Here is a 22,405-nt window from a genome sequence, read left to right as displayed (position 1 = left end):
ATCAATTTTGACAAAGGCGTACAACTGTCACCTGCACGCCCATCATGACAGGACAGTTCTGTCTTCCCTAAAGGTTCCCCTGTGTTGTGGGCCGATTGGCTCTGTCGCCCCAAATCCATGACCCCAGTGTGATGGTGTCTGGAGGTGGAGCCTTTGGGAGGTGATCGGGGTGAGCTGGGGCCCGTGCTGGCATCGGTGCCCTGAGGGCAGGGGCAAGACAGAGCGACCTCCCCACACCCCGCTCACATGACCCCTGCTCGCACACCAAGGAAAGGCCATGAGGACGGTGAGAAGGTGGCCGTCTGCAGGCCAGGAAGGGCCCTCGCCAGACGCCGGGTCTGCCGGCACCTTGACCTTGGGCCTCCCAGCCCCTAGTTCTGCGAGGAGCAGCGTCTGGTCTAAGCTGTGCCGGCTGATGAACCTTGTAAACCTTCCCAGCCGCCCCCGACCCCCCCTCCCCCGCCCCCGCCAGAAGCGCAGGCAGGGCTCTTCACTGTTTCTGTGTGAGAGCTCACGGGCACGGGGTGCCCCTGGCCGCGCACAGCGTGGTGGGCATTTTCTGATGGCTGGTCTCCGGGCTGTCTTGTGTGACCCTGAGCAGCGCCTTCCTGCGTGTGTGCTCTGGGGCCCAGTGGCTTGTCTTCAGCCTGCATCTCCTTGAGTGCTGTGCCGAGCGTGTGTGTCCGTCTCTGGCGCCCTCCCCAACCTCTTTTCTGAAGTGTCTGGTCAAATCTGTCGCCTTTAAAAAAAAAAAAGTCAAGCTGTAAGGCCCTTGCTGTTGGTCGGATAGATGTATTGGGGATGGTAGCTCCCATTTTTTGACTTGCCTGTTCATTTTATTAATGGTGTCTTAAAAAGTTAACTTTAAAATTTTTGGAATGGTTTTAGATTCACAGGGAGGTTGCCAACCAAGGGGCGTTTGTGGAAACTGAGGCTCCGTTACTGTCCCCTGCACTCCAGGTGTCAGGCCATGTGCTGCCCCCGTGTCCTCTTTGTGCCCCGGATGCTGGCCAGGATCCTGTCTTTTCATGACCCGGACAGTTTTGAGAAGGGCTGCTTGGCTGTTTTTGTAGCATGTCCCTGATGTTGCGTTTGTCTGATGTGTTTTCTCATGGTTGGACGGGGGTGTGGGTTTTTGGGACGAAGACTCCAGAGGTGAGATGACCCTCTAGCCACATCGTGTCAGGGGCACCTGGCATCCACACCTGGTCCTGGTCGCTTGGTTCAGGTGGTGTCTGCCAAGGAGAGTTCTCCTGTCCTGTCCTTCCCCGGGGGCGGTTTGGATTCCGTTTGAAGGACGGACTTGTGGGCGTTCGTCTGCACTTTGGAGGGGAACCAGCTCTGCGCTCTTTGTCTGCCCACCTTGGTCCAGCCTTGGCCACTGGGAGGCCACCCTCTGCCCTGAGTTGTTTTGAGCCCTTCTTTCCTTTCTGGCACTGCCAACTGCTCCAGCTGCTCACTCAGTCTTGTATCCCTGCCTCAGGCCTAGACTCAGCCGTTTCTCCAGGGAGCTCTGGTTCCTTTCACTGGAGAGTGGGCTGGAGAAGCCAGGATCTGGCAGTGGGCGTGGGCACTGGGGCTGGGCTGTCATTGCCTGCAGTCCCCTCACCAGATGGACAGGTGTGAGTCTGTAACCTAGACTCTGTAGTAAAAGTGCTCGTGTGTGGCCTTCTCACCACCATGGCCATGGTTTACGTGTTTGTCCCACCCCAGTGCACATGAAAAGCAGTTTCAGAATCGCTCCCCCATAGACCCCCATCCTGAGGGGCAAATTCGCCATCTTGACCACCGTGTTTATTTGCGGTTTCTTTTTATCGTTGGTTTTACATTTTCTAGTCAGAACACTGTCTTCCTGTTCCCTTCAGTGTGTTTGTGTCCCAGGTTGTGATAGAGTGAGAGTCTGTGGTTGTGGTCTGCTTTCCATCCTGAGATCCCTGACCTTCTGGTTGGTGGTATTGATTTTTTTTGCATGTTTTAGCCTACTTTCAGATTTTTTTTTGGCCACACCCACAGCATGCAGAAGTTCCCAGGCCAGGGATCGAATGCAAGCCACAGCATTGACCCGAGCCACTGTAGTGACAATGCCAGATCCTCAACCTGCTGAGCCACCAGGAGACCTCTTTTTGCATGTTTTAGAGTCTACTCTCTGTGATACGTTGTTCTGTGGGTTTTGACAAATATGTAGGATTTATATCCATCATAATGATGTATTGTAATGAGCAGAAGTTTTTAATATTAATGACGTTCAATTTATCAGCCAGTGGTTTTTCTTTTTTGGTTCATGCTTTCTGTGTCTGATTTAAAAGCTTTCGCCTAACCAGGAGTCACAAAGATGGGTTCCTGTAGTTTCGTATAGAAGGTTTGTAGATTCCATTTTTCTGTTGGCTCCATAAGCCATCTCTAATTAATTTTCCATGTGATGTGAGTCGAGGTTGACTTGTTAATTCTATTTGAATAACCAGTTGACCCAGCACTATTTGTTAAAAAACTTTCTTTTCCCCATCGAATTGCTTTGGCATCTGGTCAGAAATCATTTGAGTGTGTTTGTGAGAGTCTATTTCTGGATCCTGTTAACATTGATCTGTTTATCTGTTCAGCAGTCCACACAGTCTTGTGACTTGATAATAAATCTTCGGGTTAGAGGAGTTCCTGTCGTGGCTCAGCGGTTAATGAACCCGACTAGGAACCATGAGGTTGTGGGTTCCATCCCTGGCCTCGCTCAGTGGGTTAAGGATCTGGCATTGCGGTGAGCTGTGGTGTAGGTCACGGACGCGGCTTGCTGTGTTGCCGAGTTGCTGTGCCTGTGGGTAGGCTGGTGGCTACAGCTCCAATTAGACCCCTAGCCTGGGAACCTCTGTGTGCCGAGGGTGTGGCCCTAAACAAACAAACAAACAAACAAAAAATCTTCGGGTTAGAGTGTGTAAATCCTCCATGCTTGTTTTTCTTTTTAAAAATTGCTTTGGCTATTCTAGGTTTTTTTCCATTTTTTTTCCTTTTTTTTTAGGGCCCCATCTGCAGCATATGGATGTTCCCAAGCTAGGGGTCAAATTGGAGCTGCAGCTGCCAGTCTACACCACAGCCACAGCAACATAGGATTGAGCCATGTCTTCGACCTGCACCACAGTTGACAACAATGCTGGATCCTTAACCCACTGAGCAAGGCCAGGAATTGAACCCTTATCCTCATGGATACTAGTCAGGCTCGTTACCCTTGAGCCACAATGGGAACTTCGTGCATTTTTATATACATTTTAGAATCAGCTTGTCAATTCCTCAGAAAAAACCCCAAAAGCCTCTGCTGTAATTTTTTGACTGGGATTACATTAAATTTTGGTTCAATTTACAGGGAAAGTAATCTGGTTGGTTTTTTTTTTTTTTTTTTTTGGTTGGTTTTTTTTGGCCACACCTGGGGCATGTGGAAGTTCCCAGGCCAGGGACAAATCTGAGTTACAGCTGTGGCAACACCAGATCTTTAGCCCACTGCACCAGGCCAGGGATGGAACCCTCACTGCTGCAGAGACAACGCAGGGCCCTTAACCTGCTGCACCACAGCGGGAACTCTGGGAGAGATTAATGTGGTGATGCCGAGTCCTCTAATGTAGTCACGTGGATTAGGGATGCGCCACGGGCGTGTGTCCCTGTTGAGACAGGCTCCATTGCAGCGAGTGTTTCCAGTATTTGGATCTTGAACTCCTCTCAGCAGTGTTTCTGTGTAGCTGCTCTTACACATTTTTTATCAAATTTATGCCCATAAACCAGTTGTTTTTGAGTGCCATTGTAAACAATACTTAAGTTTCATTTCCATTTGCATGTTACCAGAATATAGAAATAACAATTGAGGAGTTCCCGTCGTGGCTCAGTGCTAACGAACCCAGCCAGCATCCATGAGGATGCGGGTTCGATCCCTGGCCTCACTCAGTGGGTTGAGGATCCGGTGTTGCCTCGAGCTGTGGTGTAGGTCGCAGATGTGTCTCGGATCCTGCATGGCTGTGGCTGTGGTGTAGGCCAGCAGCTGTAGCTCCGATTCAACCCCTATCCTGGGAACTTCCACATGCTGTAGGTGTGGCCCTAAAAAAAGAAAAAGAAGAAGAAATAATAATTGATTTTGCATATTGACTCTATATTCTTGGAACATTACTGAATTCACCTAGATGATATAGCGGTTTGTTACATTTCCTGGGATTTTCCATGTAGATGATCAGGCCTTGTACACAGAGGCGGGATCACTCTTCTTTCTCGTCTTGGTGGCTTTTGCTTTGTTTTCTGTCGTCCCTACAGATGTGGCTGGAGCTGTGGGACAGTGATGAACAGATTGACCGGGCCTGGGGTCCTTGGCCTGGTCCCTGTTGGTGTGAACTTGGCTGTGGCTGGTTTGCAGGTGTCTTTTATCACATTGAAAGTGTCTCCTGGAGTTCCCGTCGTGGCACAGTGGTTAACGAATCCGACTAGGAACCATGAGGTTGCGGGTTCGATCCCTGCCTTTGCTCAGTGGGTTAATGATCCGGCGTTGCCGTGAGCTGTGGTGTAGGTTGCAGATGCGGCTCGGATCCCGTGTTGCTGTGGCTCTGGTGTAGGCCGGGGGCTACAGCTCCGATTCGACCCCTAGCCTGGGAACCTCCATATGCCGCGGGAGCGGCCCAAGAAATAGCAAGAAGACAAAAAAAAAAAAAAAAAGGGTCTCCTGTTTTGAGTTTGCCGAGAGTTATTATCATGAATGGCCCTGAAATGCTGTCAGATGCTTGTTTTTCTTCTGTTGAATTGGTTACATGATTTTTTTCCTTTTTCATCTGTTAAGTGGTGGATTACAGTGACTGGTTTTTGTGTATTGAGCCAGACTTCTGTTCCTGGAAGAAGTTCGTTTGGTCACATTCCGTCCTGCTTTCAGCGTGTGACTGAGTGCACTTTGCTTAAGGCTTGCCGAGGGGTTGGGAGTCAGTATTCACGAGGGATGTAGGTCTGTCTCGTCCCCTGTGACGTCCTTGTCTGGATTTCCATCGGGTTGTGCTGGCCTATTTTTGAGTCTTGCTTTGCTGATTTTATAAACGAGCTGGGACGTGTTCTCCCCTCTCTGTTTTCTGAAAGACTTTGTGTGGTGTTGGTTCTGGTTCTTCCTTAGCTGTTGATAGACCTCACCAGGGGAGAGGCTGTCTGGATCATTGTCATCTTTGTGGGAAGTTTTAAAATTATGAATTCAATTTTTTTAATGTGTATAAGACTCTTCAGATTTTCTGCTTCATCCTGTGTCTTTTATTTTAATTTTTTTTTGGTCTTTTTAGGGCCACACCCACGGCATATGGAGGTTGCCAGGCTTGGGGTCGAATCAGAGCTGTAGCTGCTGGCCTGCACCACAGCCACAGCCATGCGGAATCTGAGCCTTGACTGCAACCTACAAACAGCTCATGGCAACGCTGGATCCTGGACCCCCTGAGCAAGGCGAGGGATCGAACCTGTGTCCTCATGGATACTAGTTGGATTTGTCACCACTGAGCCGCAATGGGAACTCCTTCTGTCATTTTTGATAATTTGTATATTTAAATAAATTTTGATCATTTCATCTTAGTTGTTGAATTTATTGGCATAAAGTTGTTTATAATATTGTCCATGTTTGTATAATTATCCAGCCGTGTTTGTAGTGTTTTTAGTGATGTCTGCTTTTTCATTTCTTTTTTTTCCTCTTCTTCCTCTGTTTTTTTTTTTTTTTTTTTTTGTCTTTTTAGGGCCACACCCTCAGCATATGGAGGTTCCCAGGCTAGGGGTTGAATTGGAGCTGTAGCTTCGGGCCTACACCTTGGCCACAGCAACTCGGGATCTGAGCCACGTCTGTGACCTACACCATAGCTCATGGCAATGCCGGATCCTTAGCCTACTGAGCAAGGCCAGGGATCGAACCTGCATCCTCATGAAAGCTAGTCAGGTTTGTTAACCATTGAGCCATGATGGGAACTCTGTGCTTTTTTGTTTCTGGTATAGATAATTTGTGTTGACAGTTTTTCCTTGCTTATTCTTGCCAGAGGTTTATCAATTTTATAAATCTTTTTTAAAGATCCAACTTTTGACTTTGCTTATTTTCCCTAGTTTTAGTTCTATTTCATTCATTTCTACTCCTATTTTTATTATTTCATCTGCCTACTATGGTTTAATTCACTCTTCTTTTTCTATCTTAAGACAGAAGCATAGGAATTCCCTTGTGGCTCAGCAGGTTAAGGATCTGGCATTACTGCAGTGGCTTGGGTCGCTGTTGTGGCACAAGTTCAATCCCTGGCAGGAACTTCCATGAGCTGTGAGGATGGCCAAAAAAAAAAAAAAAAAAAAAAAAATTTGTAGAAGCGTGGGTCAAAGATTTTACACTCTTCTTCTGTTCTTACATAGGCGTTAAAAACTAAGTTTCTTTCTAAGCCCTGGTTTAACTTTTTTTTTCTTTCCTTTTTTTCACCACTGCACCTGTGGCATGTAAAAGTTCCTGGGCCAGGGGTCTAATCAGAGCTGCAGCTGTGGGCCTATGCCTCAGCTACAGCAACACCAGATCCGAGCCACATCTGCAACCTGCACTGCAGCTTACACCAGTGCAGGTTCCTTAACCCACTGAGTGAGGCCAGAGATCAAACCTGCATCCTCACAGAGACTATGTCAGGTTCTTAACCCACTGTGCCACAGCAGGAACTCCTTCTTTAGCTTCTTACTGATATGGCACACTTTGTTATCTTTCTGTTAAAAATATTTTAAAATTTCCCGTATTTGATCCATGAGTTATTAAGTTTATTGTATAATTTACAAGTATTTGGAGATTTTATAAGTATCTTTTGCTATCGATTTGTATTATAATTCCATTTAGTCCATTTGTATTAAAATCCCAATGGATATGCTCTACTTGATTTTGAACCTTTGAAAGTCATTGATGCTTGTTTTATGGCCTGTGTTAGTGAATGTTTTGTTTGCACCCAAGAAGAAGGTATATTATACTTTTGTTGAGTGTCATATTCTGTGATTGTCAGTTGAGTTAGTTGATAATATCACCCAAATCTTTTATATCCTTACTCCCTTTTTTGTCTACTTGTTCAATCAGTTAAAAGAGGGGTATTAAAGCTTCCAGTCATGGTTGGGAATTTGTTTTTTTTTCCTTTAGTCTTGTCAGCTTATTCTTCAGGTATTTGTGTACATTAAGGGCCTACACGCTTTGAGATTGATTCATCTTCTTAATGAATGTATTGCCATTGCTGTGAAAGGTTCCCCTTTCTCTGAGGCGGTCATCTTCTCGAAGCTGACCTTGTGTGGGGCATCGCTGTATCCGCATGAGTGCTCTCGTGCTCGGTGTCTGTATAGACTGTCTTTTCCTTCCTGTGCGTTCAGTGGTCTGTGTCATTACAGTTAAAGATTGTTTCTTACAAAGCGCTGATCATTTGGTCTTGCTTTTTATTCAGTCTGACAATTTCTAGGTTTTTTTTTTTTCATAAAAGGCATCATACGATTTTTCTTTTATTTTTTAATATTCTTCCATGAATTAATTAATTAATTAATTAGCCTTTTTTTTTTTTTTTGTCTTTTTTGTTGTTGTTGTTGTTGTTGCTATTTCTTGGGCCGCTCCCGCGGCATATGGAGGTTCCCAGGCTAGGGGTCGAATCGGAGCTGTAGCCCCCGGCCTACGCCAGAGCCACAGCAACGCGGGATCCGAGCCGCGTCTGCAACCTACACCACAGCTCACAGCAACGCCGGATCGTTAACCCACTGAGCAAGGGCAGGGACCGAACCCGCAACCTCATGGTTCCTAGTCGGATTCATTAACCACTGCGCCACGACGGGAACTCCTAGCCTATTTTTAAATTGTTGTTTCCCCAATACAATTTTTTTTCTACTGTACAACATGGTGACCCAGTCACACATACATGTATACATTCTTCTTTCTCCCACTGTCCTGCTCCATCATAAGTGACTAGACATAGTTCCCAGTGCTACACAGCAGGATCTCATTGCTAAGCCATTCCAAAGGCAACAGTTTGCATCTATTCTAGTTTTTAAAAAATAACTGTAATAACTACTACTTATTAAGGTACTTTATATGAATTATGTAATTTCATTTTTTCCAGATTTTTTTGTGGTGGTAAAGTGTATGTAATACACAGTTCCCTTGTGGCTCTGTGGGATCTGGTGTTGTCACTGCTGTGGCTCTGGTTACAGCTGTGACATGGGATTGATCCCTGGCCTGGGCACTTCAGCATGCTGCCGGTGTGGCCCCCGCCAAAAAATGTAACATAAGGCTTACCATTTAAACCATTTTTAAGTATCTAGCCTGTAGCATTAAGTATATTTATGATATTGTATGACTCTTAGCAGCATCCATCTCTGGAACTTTCTCAGCTTCCCAAACTGAAACTCTCCCCTCATTAAATGCTAACTCCCATCCCCCCTCCCCCAGCCTCTGGACCCACCTACTTTCTGTCTGTATTTTGTTTTGACGACCTTAGGGACCTTAGAAGTGGAATCGTGCATTGTCTGTCCTTTGGTGACTGGCTAATTTCACTTAGCATCATGTCACCCATGTTGTAGCAGGTATCGGAATCCCCTCCTTTTTAAGGCTGAATTAATATTCCGTGATGGGGATGTGTACCACGTTTTGTTCTTTCCTTGGTTAGCTTTCACCTTTTGGGCTATTAGGAACGATGTTCCTGTGAACTCATGTGCACAAACATCTCTTAAAACACCCTGGTTTTGGTTCTTTTGAGTATATAATCAGAAGTGAAATTGTTGGATCCTATGGCAAATCTTTGTTTTCTTGTTCGAGAAACTGCCATACCATTTTCTACAGCAGCTGTGCCACTTGGCGTGTCCCCCAGCGGTGGACAGTGCCACATCCTTGCCAACACCCCTTATTCCTTTTGTTAATAGCCGTCTTCATCGGTGGGGAGTATTTAGGTTGAAATCCTACCATCTTAATGTTTGATTTCCATTTTTCCATCTGTTTCTCTGTTCCTCCTTCTCTCTCTTTTTTTTTTTTTTTTTTTTTTTTTTTGGTGAATCAAGTTTTTCAAAATTCCGTTTTATCTCCTTTACTGACTTTTTAGCTCTGTCTTTTTGTGTTATTTTTTAATGGTTCCTCTAAAGATGAAACGTGCCTGTTTGGTTTGTCCTGGGTACCTAAGCGTGGCTCCTGTGCTTTGCAAACAGTGCGAGGTCTGTTGAGAGAGGTCCCGCTTCTCGTGCTCTTGGTGGCCTGTGGTTCTCTTCTTCATGGGCTCGAAAGTTCTACAACACAGTTATTATCTTTAGCTAATAGTCTTCAAAGATAGGAGTGTATTATATTTATTTTTTAAGTCTCAGATGCCTTTATTTACTAAGGTAAGAATTTCTGTAGAATTGCACCAAACTTGGCCAGGCACACGAAACGTGTTAGTTGCACATTGTCAAAACGTCAGTACTTACTGGCTGGAGTAGGAGAACCTTAGCCCCAGTTCACTGTGGCGGGTGAGAAGAGGCTCTGGAGCCAGAGGCCTGGCCCAGTTGTCACCCTCGTTCTCACCCTGTGGTCTCGTGCAGGCCTGCTTTCTCTCCTTTAAAACGGTTGCTGATAGGTGTTGTTGGGAGGATACAGCAAGGTAGTGTGAGCGGATAACGCATCGTGGCCCTTGGCACATGGCAGTTGTTGGGCGGTGAGTAGGTTCACAGCCCTTGGAGATCCAGGACCTGCAGCACAAAGAGACCTTTGATCCTTCTCAAAGCACATGGGTATGAAAGGCCAGCCCTAGCTATGTGTGTGACAGACCTCTAAGTTATGAAATGACATTTCATAGGAGAATGAACCTCAGATTATTAATTTGATCATTCTTTGGGGAACGTTTCAGAGATGAAAGGGGCTACTAAAATAATATTACGTGTAACTTATCTCAATTTATCTTTTCACAACTGGATTCACGTTTTTAGCAAAGAAGCGTCTTCTGGCTCCCATCCTATTTATTCCCGAGGCTAATTCCGGTGGCACCCAGTTCTGTCCAAGTGCCCTGCTGGCTGAGCAGAGTGCAGCATATCTGGAAACAACCTCTTGGCCCACCATTTGGTTTCTGAATAAAAAACCATGCAGTGGAGTTGTTTCCAGCATGGATGAATCAGCTCCAACAAAATGAGAAGATTCAGTATTGTTATAATGTCAGCTATCGCAGTCAAAATTCTAGCAGGCTTTTTATGTAGTAATTGCCAGGGTGATTCTAAAATATGGGAACGCAGGCGACCTAGAATTGCCAAGGCAATTAAAGCAGGGCTTCGCCTGATTTCAGGTTTTCTATGAAGTTTCAGCCGTCGAAGTGTGTGGTCTAGCTCAAGGAAAGACACATAGATGAATGGAACAGAATAGAAAGTCCAGAAATAGACCCACACGTAGAGCGTTGACTTTCAACCAAGATATCAAGATAACCCCCTTTTTAACAAGGGGTGCTGCAACAACGGGATGTAATAGGGAAAAAATGAACTTTGATTTTTATTTCACACCATCACACAAAAGTAACTCAAAATATAAAAGCTAAAATTATATAAAACCCCTGGAAGAAAACATAGGAAATCTTTATGACCCTGAGGTCAGGACACAAAAAGCAAGAACCATAGGAGTTCCCATTGTGGCTCAGCAGTTAACGAACCCGACTAGTATCCGTGAGGACGTGGGTTCCATCCCTGGTCTCGCTCAGTGGGTTAAGGATCTGGTGTTGCCATGAGCTGTCGTGTCGGTTGCAGACGTGGCTCGGATCCTGAGTTGCTGTGGCTGTGGCCACAGCTCCTGATCATCCTCTAGCCTGGCAACCTCCATATGCTGTGGGTGTGGCCCTAAAAAGACAAAATACATACATACATACATACATAATTTTTTAAAAAGCAAGAACCATAAGAGAAAAAAGTCAGTGCATTTGATTTCAGAAGAATATTTGTTCTTCTAAAGATACCCCAGAAGCGGGAGTTCCCATTGTGGTTCAGCAGGTTAAGAACCCAGCTAGTATCCATGAGGAGGCGGGCTCGATCTCTGGCCTTGCTCAGTGGGTAAGGGATCCAGTGTTGCTGTGAGCTGCGGTGTAGGTTGCAGACATGGCTTGGATTTGGAGTTGCTGTGGCTGTGATATAGGCTGGCAGCTGCAGCTCTGATTCAACCCCTGGCCTGGGAACCTCCATATGCCACAAATACAACTCTAAAAAGATAAGACCAAAAAAAAAAAAAAGATAACTAGAAGAAAATGAAAAGACAAGTCACAGGATAGGAGAAAATATTTGCAGTATACATATCTGACAAAGAATATGTGAAGATCTAGGAGATAAAGAGAAAGACGACCCACCCAAACACGGGGGCCCAAAGATGTTAGTAGACAGGCTGCAGGAGATTTCAGAAGACTGGGATTGGCTGATGTCAGTATCAGGGAAACATGGGTTGGAACGACCAGGGGAATGGCCACACGCCCCTGGCTTGAGGGCCAGAGTGGACAAGCCGCTCACCATGCTGGTGGCAACGTACTTGAGCCACCACTGGAAACAGCTGGCAGCTTCCTGGAGAACTCCCATGCCCCGGTGGCTCCAGGTGTTCACCCAAGTGCAAGGAAAGCTGACCGTGCAGAAACAGGCACCACCATGGCAGTGTTGGTCACCAAAACATGGAAACAGCCCAGGCACATCAGAAGGTGGTCGGAAGGGCAGTGTCGCCTGCCCTTATGGTACCACTCAGCCACCAGAGCACGGAGGACTCTGGAGATCACTGGGCTGCAGAGAAGGAGCCACAAGGTGTGCGCTCGGGATGCCTATTCGCCTGAAATTCCACGAGGCACAGTCTGGTGAACAGCAGACAGGGTCAGCCCAGGGCGGGGCTGCACGGCCAGTGGAGGGGGCGCGTCCCTTGCACTTTGTGTGCTTCCTGTGGTGTGGCTCTTGGTGTGTAAAGCATGCTCAGTAGTGTCGACTGAGTAGCAGGTGGAGGGGTTGATTGAGAATCAAAGGCATCAGTGTGTCTGTGACATCAGCAGGTGCTGCCTAAAGGGATCTCACAGCACAGAAAGAAGGGGCTGCGGGGAAAAGCCTGTGTTTTTAGTGGGGCGGCAGGGCGGGGGTAGGGAGGGGCAGTGCCTCCTGATAGCTCGAGTGACAGGACAGATCCCAACCTGGCGCCCCGCCTTCACCCCCCCATTCAGTGTTGGCCCCCAGCCCCAAGTGAATTATTTGGGATGTGCCCGGGAGCAAAGCAAGGGCCCTGTCTGGAACACACAGCTTCGACCCTGCAGCTGTTTTTGTTAAGTAAACAGACTTTTTTAGAGGCGACTTTTATGTGTTTTGGACCATTATAATTTCTGTAGGTTAGCAGAAGTTTGTTAAATACCCAACTGATGGTTTACTTCAGGGGTTCTGCAGGTTGTGTGTTTTCCTGTTGTGCTGGAAATGTGGCAGCGTAAGCCCTAAATCACATGGGCTATCAAGTTTCAAGTGTTTTGTTGCTTTGTTTTTCCTTTGCTTTTTCTGCTTTTTAGGGCCGCACCTGTGGCATGTGGAGATTCCCAGGCTAGGGGTTCAATCGGAGCTACAGCTGCCGGCCTACACCGCAGCCACAGCAACGGCAGATCTGAGCCGCATCTGCGACCTACACCACAGCTCACAGCAGCACCAGATCCCTGACCCACTTATCAAGGCCAGGGATTGAACCTGCATTCTCATGGATACTGGTTGGATTCGTTTGCACTGTGGCCCAATGGGAACTCCTCAGTGTTTTTGGTTTTAGGAAATTTCTTGGCAGTGTGTGCCCTATTTTGTCTGCTCTCTGAATACATCACCCCATTGAAGTGTCTGTGCTCTGGCAGCCCCTGAATCATGGCTTTTGTCCTGACTGGATGTTTTTCACACACCCTTCGGTGATGACAGCAGGGCGAGGGCAGAAAACTCTAAGACCCAGGGTCCTTGACGGGCAGCTGCCCCAGAGGCACCCTTGCCGCTCACCAGTTCCGTCTCTGGGTGAAAATGCTTGAAATGGAATCTGGGTCTTACGAAGACGGGCCGTCTGAGCTCTTGGCAGGACCGGCCCCTGGGCCTCTTGTGCTCCGTCCTCCTTCCAGGAAAGCAGCCATTGGCAGAGCCGGTGGGGCAGGGAGCCACCTGTGCAGTCCTGGTCCCTGTGGGCCAAGCGTGGCGGGGGCTCCTTACGGAAAGTCTGTTTGGATCAAGGCCTTGGCCTGGTTTGGCTGTGCTCGGCCAGCAGCGAGGCCTTACCTGTGCACCTTGATTTGCAGGCCTCAGGCCGAGGGTCTACTGGGCGCCAGGATCGTGGCACACCTGGTGCTCGGCAGCCCCCACCGACCGCTGATCACAGGCGGCCGGGGCCTGGATGTCTCCGGCCCGTGTGCAGGAGGGCCAGGTAAGGGTCCTCCAGCCCCGCCCCCACCCAGTGTCCCGGCCTGGAGGACAGCGCCTGGGCCAGCCAGCACCCCCTCTCTCGCAGACCCTGCGCCCTGGAACATGGCGCTGCCGCGTGCCGTCCTCCTGGCAGGTCTCCTGGTGGAAGTGGCCAGCAAGGCCTCAGGAAGCGTGGTAAGCCCCGGTCCTGTGGCGGGCGGCCTGGGCTCTTTCCCTGGGGCGTCTCACCCTTCTGCTTCAGGTGCCACCCTTGCCCTGGCCCCAGCGGCACTGACTGTGCCCATGTCTGGGTCAGAGCGCCCATGCCTCTGGAGGCACCAGCTCTGTCCTGCTGCCAGAAGCTCTCTTCTCTCTTGGCCTAACTGGACGTCTTCTGGGAGCTGGCGCAGGGTCTCCACAGGGCTGCCCCCTGGCCAGGACCCGAGCTGGTGGGGTGGACGGAGGCGCTCATCCCAGGCCAGCAGCAGCTTCGAGCAGGGGCCACTGCAGGCCTCCGGCAGCCAGGTCGTGGCTCTCTGCAGGAGCCCGGCCGTGTCTACACCCAAGCTGGAATCATCTGTAAAATCATCAGAGAAGCGTCCAGGGCTGTGGGAGCGCAGGGCAGACCCCTCACCAGGGAGGCCAAGGGTGCTTGGGTTTGTCTTCTGGTTTCACCACAGTCTGGAAACACGTGTGTTTCCTTTCTTAGCAGTTTAATCTTTTAATTTTCAAAGCCACCAGCTGCGAGTGGCGACTAAGGTAAACACTTTCACTGTTGAAATGCCCGCCCTGAGCCCGCCCGTGGCCCATGTGACTCAGGAGAGCCTCGTGAGAAAGGGCTACCACGAGGCCCCGAGGGAAGGGCAGGAAGGGCGGGCAGGCACCCGCAGACCCGGGGACTCAGGACCACCCCTGCCCACCAGGCTGCTCCCAGCCCAGATGCCCGACAGAATCTCTGGGCAGCCCCAAGTCACCCCCGAGGGCTTGTCCTCTCCCCGCCGCTGCGAGTCAGGGTGCCAGGGGTCATGCCCTGGACAGTCCCAGCCTGATGCTCCAGGTACATATTCAGTCAGCAAAGTGCTGTCCCGGGGAGCTTCCTTGCATCGCAGCCATGCGTCCTCAGCTCGCCCCAGGTCAGCAGGGTGCAGTCACCTGACACTGACCCGAAGAGGCCGGAGCCCTGGGCTTTGGGGTGAGCTTGCTCGGAGCCCCTCTGCGAACACTGTCCTGGGCCTGGTCCACATGAGCCGCCCAGCCCCAGGGTCTGGAAACCCACCGCCATCTCCCCTCTAGGACCAGCAGCCCGAGTGTTGTGTGGACGTGGTGGACACCAATGCCACCTGCCCGGGCACAAGCCTGTGTGGCCCAGGTAAGCTCTGGCATGAGCCGGCCTAGGTCTGCCTCGGGAAGGGGGCTGGAGGGCGGGCAGAGCAGCAGGGACAATGGGGCCCGCCCGTTCTGAGGCCTCCTCCCTCCTTCTACTCGGTGGGGACAGCACCCCCTGCGGAGCTAGATGGTGGCTCGGGGCTGTGGGAGGTGTGAGCAGGTGACAGAGCCTCTCCCCTGGAGGGAGTCTCAGAAAAGCACACAGACACACTTTTATGTGACACATAAACAAAGTTGCAAATAAGTGGCCGAACCTCAGGGCTTAGTATCAAGCTGAACGAGGAGATGGCTGTGGGCAGGTGCCTGGGACATGGGGGCCGCTGCAGGAGGGTGAGGGTGATGGTGGCAAGGTCGTCTAACTCCCATCTCCTCCCGGGTCAGGGAGGGCAGCTCCCGGCTGGGGTTGGTCACCTGCTTCTGGGAAGAAGGAGGGAGGCCAGGGCGCCCTCTGGCCCCGGCTGTTACCTGAGTTCTTCAACCCCAATCAGTCCTCACGCCACAGTGGCCGTGGTCTGGTTCCCTTCATCCCTCGCTTGAAACTACCTTCAGGAAGTTTCACGTGTTAAGAGCCATGCTGGTAACCACGGAGCAATGTGGGTTAGAAGTTGTGAGATAAGAGGTCAGCAGAGGGGAGAAGAGACAGACGGACAAGCAGCAGGGAACAGGATCAGCCCCGCCGTCTGCCTCGCTGACCTTCAGTCCTGCGACAGACTCACCTTGGGAGCAGGGTTGTGGGTGGGCTCCCTCTGCAGCGGGTCGGGTGGGGACAGTGGGGAACTCTGGACGCTGCCTGAGTCTCTTGGGAGCGTCCTGAGGGACCCACACGGCTGCAGGTCACTGTGCCCTGCCGAGGCACTGACCCGAAGTTCACATCAAGTCGTCCGGCCTCCCTTTGCAGGGCTTTGGGGAAAGGGCACTACAGTTGTTGGTGACTCCAAGTCGCAGAGGTGGGAGGAACGTGGAGACATTAATTTGGCGAGTCAGGGTCAGACAGCAGGGGACGTGAAGAGCTCAGGATCCCGTCCAGTGTACAGGTGCCTGGACCTCAAGGGCAGTCAGTGCTCAGGACTGAAATCTGTGAACCAGACGGACCGTGGTCTCTATCGAAACACGTCTCTCTACAGTCACCCCCCCACCTTTGTTTCTTTTTCTTTTTTTAACTTTTTGGCCATGTCTATGGCACGAGGACGTGCCCGGGCCAGGGATCGAAGCTGCACCACTGCAGTGACCCAGGCTACTACAGGGACAATGCTGGAGCCTTAAGCTGCTTTGCCGCAAGAGAACTTCTAGTCACCCCCTTCCTACCAAAGAAAACCACAGTGAGATTAATAGCTTTAAATCAAGTCCAGCCTTGGCAGTTCCCACTTTAGCCCAGTGGGTTAAGAATCTGACTGCAGTGGCTCAGGTCCCTGCAGAGGTGTGGGTTCAATCCCCAGCCCAGTGCAGTGGGTTAAAGGACCTGGTGGTGTTGCAGCTACAGCCTAGGTCACAATTGCAGCTTGGATTCGGTCCCTGGCCCAGGAACTTCCATAGGTTGCAGGCGTGACCATAAAAAAAGTCTCACCTTGCTAAACTTGTCCTGATTGTTTAAGTCAGTTTAGCAAGAACAGCGATTGACCACATGGGCTCGGTTTTGAGTCTGCATTGCTGGCCTTTTCACAAGGACTCTCAGATTGGACTTTAGAAGGCCTCTCAAGTCCAGGAAGCCAAGCCACCAGACTTGGCCTGAAGTACCTATAGATTTGGGTGACTTCCTCTCTTCTTGAGGTCTCCATGCCCCACCAGAGGTGACCTTCCTTATTTACTGGTGAGACTGGCAACCTGGTGAGCCAGGTACTGGCCATTTTTCCAGGGACTTTTGGCTCTATAAAGTCAGCCTTTGCCCCTTAACACTGCCTGGTTACTGGTTCTGGCCCCTGGCTGTGCTTTGTCCCTGTGCTCACAGCCCAGGAGTCTGCTCCAGGCCAGCATCCCTGGCATCTTTGCTAAGGAGTCAGTTTACCTTGGAGCTGGCAGAGGGTTCTTCTCGGCAGAACCGCTGCCTGGGTGCCAGGTCTGTGCCCAGGACCCCACGTGCTGGGCCTCCTTGAGCAGCCTCCCAGGGGTCGGCTCTTCCAAGGAACGAAGGAAGAGCGCCGGCTGCCTCAGAAGAACCCTGTTCTTACGAGAAACGAAGGCCTATTTCTAATACTTGTACAATTCCACGTTGGGCCTGACACGACCTCCTGGCATAGCGCTCAGCCTATCCGGCCCCGCCACTCTTCAGGCCCTGCCACCTGCTTGGTGGCTGGAAGGACTTCCTCTGACGGTGACCCACTTGCATGTAGCCTAAATGCCTGTACTGGCCTTTAGCACCTATGGCCGGTAACTTCTCCAGTGCATGTCCTCCGCCTGGGCCGCCCGCTGAGGTGTTAAAAAAAAAAAAAAAAAATACAGGTGCAAGACACGATTTCCGTGCTGTATGCCTGAAACTAATACAGTGTCAGTCGACTATTCTCCAGTAAAACTAAGTTTCTTAAAAAAAGACAGAACTTCTGCCCTGAAAGGGTGCCCTTGGCAAGACGGACTGGCCATAAACCACTGACCAGCAAGAGTGGAGTGCTTCCAGCCCCAGGGCAGGCCCTGGGTGGCTGCAGCATTGGTCTGGGCCCTCCCGGGATGGCACAATGGTACGGGGGCAGCAGAGGTGGCACACACAGCAGGGCTGGACCCTGTCCCTTGCGGCAGCCGAGTGAGGGTGCACTGCAGCCCTTGGTAGAGGTAGGAGGCAGGGGCTCACCTCTGGTCCCCTCCAGAACTGAGGCCACACACTCGGCACCTTTGACTTCAGGTTCCCATCCTGGCTTCCGAAGTCGCCGAGACATCCAGTGTGGGAACCCTGTGTGAGGGAGCGCCGGCTCGGGTTCCTCTCGAGCTTGTTCTTTTTCTAAAATCCATCCAAACTTCCAGAACAGGTGAACTAGCATCTTGGGATGAATGTGGTTTTACACAGCTGACGAGGGCTGGCTTGGGCCTCCTGTCTCTCGCGCAGGCTGCTACGGGCGCTGGGATGAGGACGGCACGGTCAGCTGCGTGCGGTGCAGGAATGGGACCCACAGCAGCTCTGAGTGCAGGAGCCGTACGTCTTTGCCCCCCGTCCCTCCCGCTCCCTTCTCCCGACCCTGTTCCCTGCCCTTCCACCTGCCTGCTTCTCACCGAGGATCCATACCTCCAAGTTCTGGAGGAAAGGGTGGGAGCCGTGGTTTTTGTCCTCACACCTTGCCCAGGGCCACCGCCCCCAGTGGACACCCCCAGGAGCCCTCCCCAAGTCCTCTTGTCCCTTTGGACAGGTGTGGGGCAAGGGCTGCTCTGCCTCCGCGGCCCCTCCCTATCTCATTTACGGCCCATAATTGCCATTTGGGCTGCACCCCTGGCTCTTTGGGGGTCCTCAGGGAGGTCCCGGTGCCGGGTCTGGGACCTTCCCGTGGGTCTGGCTGCCCTTGGAGCCAGCAGTGCTGATGGCTCTGCTCCCCCACAGTCACTGGCCAGGGCACTCAGTTCCCTGGGAACAGGAGCACAGGGAGGCCTGGCCGGCCACACCTTGCTGAGTCTCCTGGCTCTAGGTCAGGCCCTGGGGCCCGCGGGCAGCATCACCATCTGTGCAGACACAACCAGTGATGCTGGCCACAGCAGGGCCACGGTCACAGCCACGGTCAGACTACACTCCAGCCAAGAGCTGTGTACTAGGACCGAGCCCTGGTCATGGCCAGGGCCCCAGACAGACCGAAAGCTCGGCCAGCTTTGAAGTCGGGGTCTGAGATTGATTCTCAAGGGTGGGTAAGGCTCAAGTCACTTGGTGTGGGCACCTTGTGCCTCTGAACGGCCTGGTTAGTGGAAGCACCTGGAGCTGCGTGTCTGAACCTTCTGCCTTCCTCAGCGCATTGGCCCCTTGGTCCCTGGGAGCTCAGGATGTGCGGTTCTCCAGGATGGGGGTACACCCTGAGGTCCCCTTGCCCCCTTCCCTGGTGGCTCTTTTAGGACATAGGTCTCAGAGAAGACTACAGACACCACACACTGGTCAGACATGCCCGCCGCATCACCTGTTCCTTAGAGGTGGACCCAGGACCCACCTCCAGGATGCCCTGGTCCCCAGCCTGCTCCTGCTGCCAAGCACCTAACCTGGGGTGCTTCCCCAAGCCATGGGGGGGCAAACTGTGCAGAGGCCTTGGCTGGGCCGCAGGGTATGGTGCCCAGGCCACCAGTGGCCACTGTAGTCAGGGAGTGGGACCTGCCCCACGGTGTGGCCACCTCTTCTCTGGGTCGTGATGGGAGTCATGTCCCCCCCAAGACTCTTGTCCTTCAGCAGTGGGCGTGTGGGACCTGGCCAAGCGTCCACCTTCCCCATGAGTCTCAGGACAGAAGCTGGTGGCCTTGTGCCAACATGGGCCACTGAGGCCGTTGCACCGGCGGCAGCAATGTTGTCAGACAGGCTCAGACGGCCCTGACTCCTTGTGACGTGGGGTTGGGCCTGTGGCAGATGAGGGCACTGCGGTCCAGTGTTGAGCTCGTTTCCGTGGTGGCAAATGTGGTCCCACTGTGGCCCTGGCGGCCTGGCAGCTGTACTCGGGTCAGAAGGGCACAGGTGTCTGAACATGTCTTCCTATCCTGACCCTGTGGGTGAAGGTGGGTGGGCGTCCCGGTGCCAGGAAGGCCCCTCCGGTGGCAGCCAGCAGCCTCCTGAGAGACGTGGCAGGGGGTCTTGGGAGCCCCTGCTCTGAGCTCTGGTCACGCTGGGGCGTGAGGGCCCCCGTGTCTGTGAGTGTTGAGGATGGAGGTGGGCTTGGGCTGGCGGCACTGAGCCTCTTCACTGCTGCCTCCTCGGGGGACCCTGAGCCCTGGAGCCTTGGCGGAGAGCATGGGGGCCCCGGGCCACTCCGCCTGCCCCTGGCAGCCCTCGCCTCGCTTGCAGGGGGCCCTCAGGTGGCAGCCTGCCTCTTCCTGGGGACACTTCTCATCAGCGCGGGCCTCATCCTCTCCGTGGCTGCGTTCTTCTACCTCAAGCGAGCCAGTAAACTGCCCGGGCTCTTCTACAGAAGGAGCAGAGGTATCCTCCCACCCCAGAGGCCCCGGGCAAAGGGCGGGCTGGGGCTGAGATGTGGGAGAACAGGTGCGAGCCTCTCCTGGGGCAGCCAGGAGGGCACTGGGTTGTCCCACGACTGTCGTGTCTGAGGGTGAGAGGGTGGCTGCTTCCTCGCGTGCTCTGGGGTGGTGGTGTGGGGTCGCACTGTGGGGTGCTGGGTGACTCGGCACCTGGGGCTGCGTCCTGCAGGCCAGACCCAGACTGGGGCAGCGGTCTGCAGGCCGGCTTGTCTGCCCTACCAAGAAGGTGGGAAGCTGGGCCCTGAGGAGGGGGCGACTTGCCCCGGTGTGCTGGGTGGACCCCAGCCTGAGTGCAGTGGGCAATAGGGCCGGGCAGGCCGAAGGCACTGCTGGGTGTGGCAGGGTAGGCCTGGAGCTCGGGAGACCCTCTTTGGGCCAGTAGACCCCCCAGGCTGAGGGGCCGCCCCCCGCCCCAAGGCGGAGGCAGCTGTGTGGCCTCTGAGTGACAAGTGTGTCTTTCCCCACAGCGCCTGCCCTGCAGCCTGGCGAAGCGGTACGTACGGGGCGGGGGGTCGGGAGGGGCGGGCTGGGCTGTGTCTGGACATCCGGGCTGGGGCCGCCTGCAGTTCTCACTGCACCTTTTCCCCTTTTCAAGGCCGCGATGATCCCCCCGCCGCAGTCCTCAGGTATGTCGGCCCCTCTCATCCTGCCCTGTGGGGGTGCCCGGGCTCTGGTGGGAATTTCAAAACGCCAAGCCCAGGGCCACTGCTGGGCCACCAACCAAGCCCCACGGCCTTTTCCCTTTTATCCTGAGCTGCTGAGTCTGTGGAGAGAAGCGGGTTCCCACTGCAACCAGGGGTCACCTCTGCCGCCCTCGGCCCTTCGCCAAGTCCCAGCTCTGCCCAAGTGGGAAGCAGATCGGCTGGCACAGGGCCCTCCCGGGGCCCCTCCTGAGCAGCTAGCACTTTAGTTTTACTGCGTGAGCGGTGCTGCAGTTGATGCTATGAGCACAGAGCAGTCACACAGCCTCAGTCAGAGCGTCACTCAGAGCAGGCGTCACCGGCCTCCTCGCAGGCCACTGTCACCGCCGTGCGGAGGTGTGGAGTGGGGACGGGTGAGGACAGAGAAGTGGCTTGATCAAGGCTAGATCCGCCCTGTCCAGTGAAACGCTCGCCTGATTTCTCTAAAGCAATGCTGTGTCCAGGGGTGGGCGCCTGCATTCTTCCCCTGGGGCGGCTGTGACGGGGGCTTGAGATGGCAGAAGTGTGTTCCCTCAGAGTCCCCGGCCAGGAGCCAGGCGTCAGGGCCGCGCTCCCACCCCAGGCTCCAGGGAGGGTCCTGTCCGCCTCTTCTGAAGCCAGGGCTCAGGGCCTCCTGGGTGTGGCCGCCTCCCTCCAGCCTACCCCGCTGCCCTCGTCTTCGGTCAGCCTGTCCCCTCTCTGTCTGCCTCCCTCTCGTGAGGACACTGGTCGCTGGATGGAGGGCGCATCAGCTAAAGCCCATCGGCAAGGCCCGTCCTCCCAGTGAGGCTGCGGCCGCAGGTTCCGGGCTCAGGACAAGGACACACATGGGGACCCCGTCCACCCTCTGATGTGCGTCACACATGACCTGCACCTTTGTGTCCAGGCTGAGGGGGGCTGGGTGGGTGTCCAGAGGAGGAGGGACCTCGGGGAAGGGGGTTTTCGCCCCCAAGGCTGCCCTGTCCTGACCCTGCCTGTCTCTGACCCTGTTTCAGTGCGGAAGCCACGCTACGTCAGGCGTGAGCGGCGCCCCCACAGGGATGTGGGCCCCTCTGCCGTCTCCTCGGTGGAGGCCAGGGTCAGCAATGTCTGACCCTGAGGCCCCCCCACAACGCCGCCTGCGCCAAGGAGGGGCGCAGTGCACCAAGGCCAGGCGCTACCCAGCGAGGCCTCAGGACACAGCCCTGGCTCGGTCCTTCCATCTGCAGCCACGGCCACTGTGGGGGAGCCACCTGCTGCAGGCGCTTCTCTGCAAACAGCTGCTCAGCGTGGCTGAGCCAGAGGATCACTCGAGTCTCTGTCCCGAAATGGGCTTGGGAGCCAGGCGATGTGGGGTCCAGGCCCCTTGAGAGAGAGACAGCAAGTTCCCAGGGCCAGCACCCCACGCCTGCACCCTGGGGCCGGCAGTGGGCAGACTCCTGCCGCAGGCTGCCTGGCCTCTGCAGCCCCTCTTGCGCAGTGAGGCCGAGGCCTTTGAGTCTCCAGCCGCGTCCAGACAGAGGTGGAACAGGGCCTTGGAACTGCCCCCTCAACTGCAGGCTCAGACGCCTGCAGGGCTGTCCTCCGTGGCTACGGCTGCCCATTTTCAGGAGCTGCAGAAGGGAGTTATCTGGGTTCCTGCTGAGTCTTGTCTGTTTTTAAGCAGAAATGCATTTTGTACAAAAGTCCAAGAGGTGTGCTGTCCTCACATGCTCCCTTGCCTGGGCCCCAGGTACTGCCCATCCTTGTCCACCCAGGGCCACGTTTGCCTGTAATTGCCACCTGGACCTGCCAGGGGCCCTGCTGGCTGGCCAGCAGTCCTGTTCCGCCGTCCCCACCTCGAGGCATCGCCCTGTGTGTTCCCAGCCTCGGCTGGTGCCGATGGC

The 22,405-nt window shown here is 53.3% G+C and overlaps 1 protein-coding gene across 12 annotated transcripts in view; it reads left to right on the top strand.

Annotated features, from left to right (window-relative positions):
- The window catches only part of RNF223 (ring finger protein 223), a 29,424-nt gene that overhangs the window by 2,320 nt on the left and 4,699 nt on the right, over window positions 1-22,405 (top strand). For 2 of the 12 annotated variants that reach the window (XR_014804914.1, XR_014804913.1), the window contains 9 exons: window positions 13,233-13,357; window positions 13,442-13,530; window positions 14,629-14,704; window positions 17,753-17,839; window positions 18,739-18,941; window positions 19,670-19,804; window positions 20,328-20,353; window positions 20,456-20,486; window positions 21,536-22,207. Coding sequence is in view for 8 of the 12 variants with exons in the window: in XM_013995383.3 (XP_013850837.1) it covers window positions 12,964-13,357; window positions 13,442-13,530; window positions 14,629-14,704; window positions 17,753-17,839; window positions 19,670-19,804; window positions 20,328-20,353; window positions 20,456-20,486; window positions 21,536-21,633 (936 nt within the window). In the remaining 4 variants the exon portion in view is untranslated. Of the gene's footprint in view, window positions 1-7,796; window positions 10,771-12,479; window positions 13,358-13,441; window positions 13,531-14,628; window positions 14,705-17,752; window positions 17,840-18,738; window positions 18,942-19,669; window positions 19,805-20,327; window positions 20,354-20,455; window positions 20,487-21,157; window positions 21,393-21,535; window positions 22,211-22,405 lie in introns of those variants that run through there. The other 10 variants (XM_021095190.2, XM_084958377.1, XM_084958376.1 and 7 more) reach the window with 8 other exon arrangements.

Source organism: Sus scrofa, chromosome 6 (assembly GCF_054392235.1).
Source record: "Sus scrofa isolate SSC_HxYL_T2T_F1_AM1 chromosome 6, Sscrofa_HxYL_maternal_Yorkshire_Landrace_v2.0, whole genome shotgun sequence".
NCBI classification, from domain to species: Eukaryota; Metazoa; Chordata; class Mammalia; order Artiodactyla; family Suidae; genus Sus; species Sus scrofa.
Note: the sequence above shows the minus strand (reverse complement) of the source record. Positions and strands in the feature narration are given on the sequence as shown.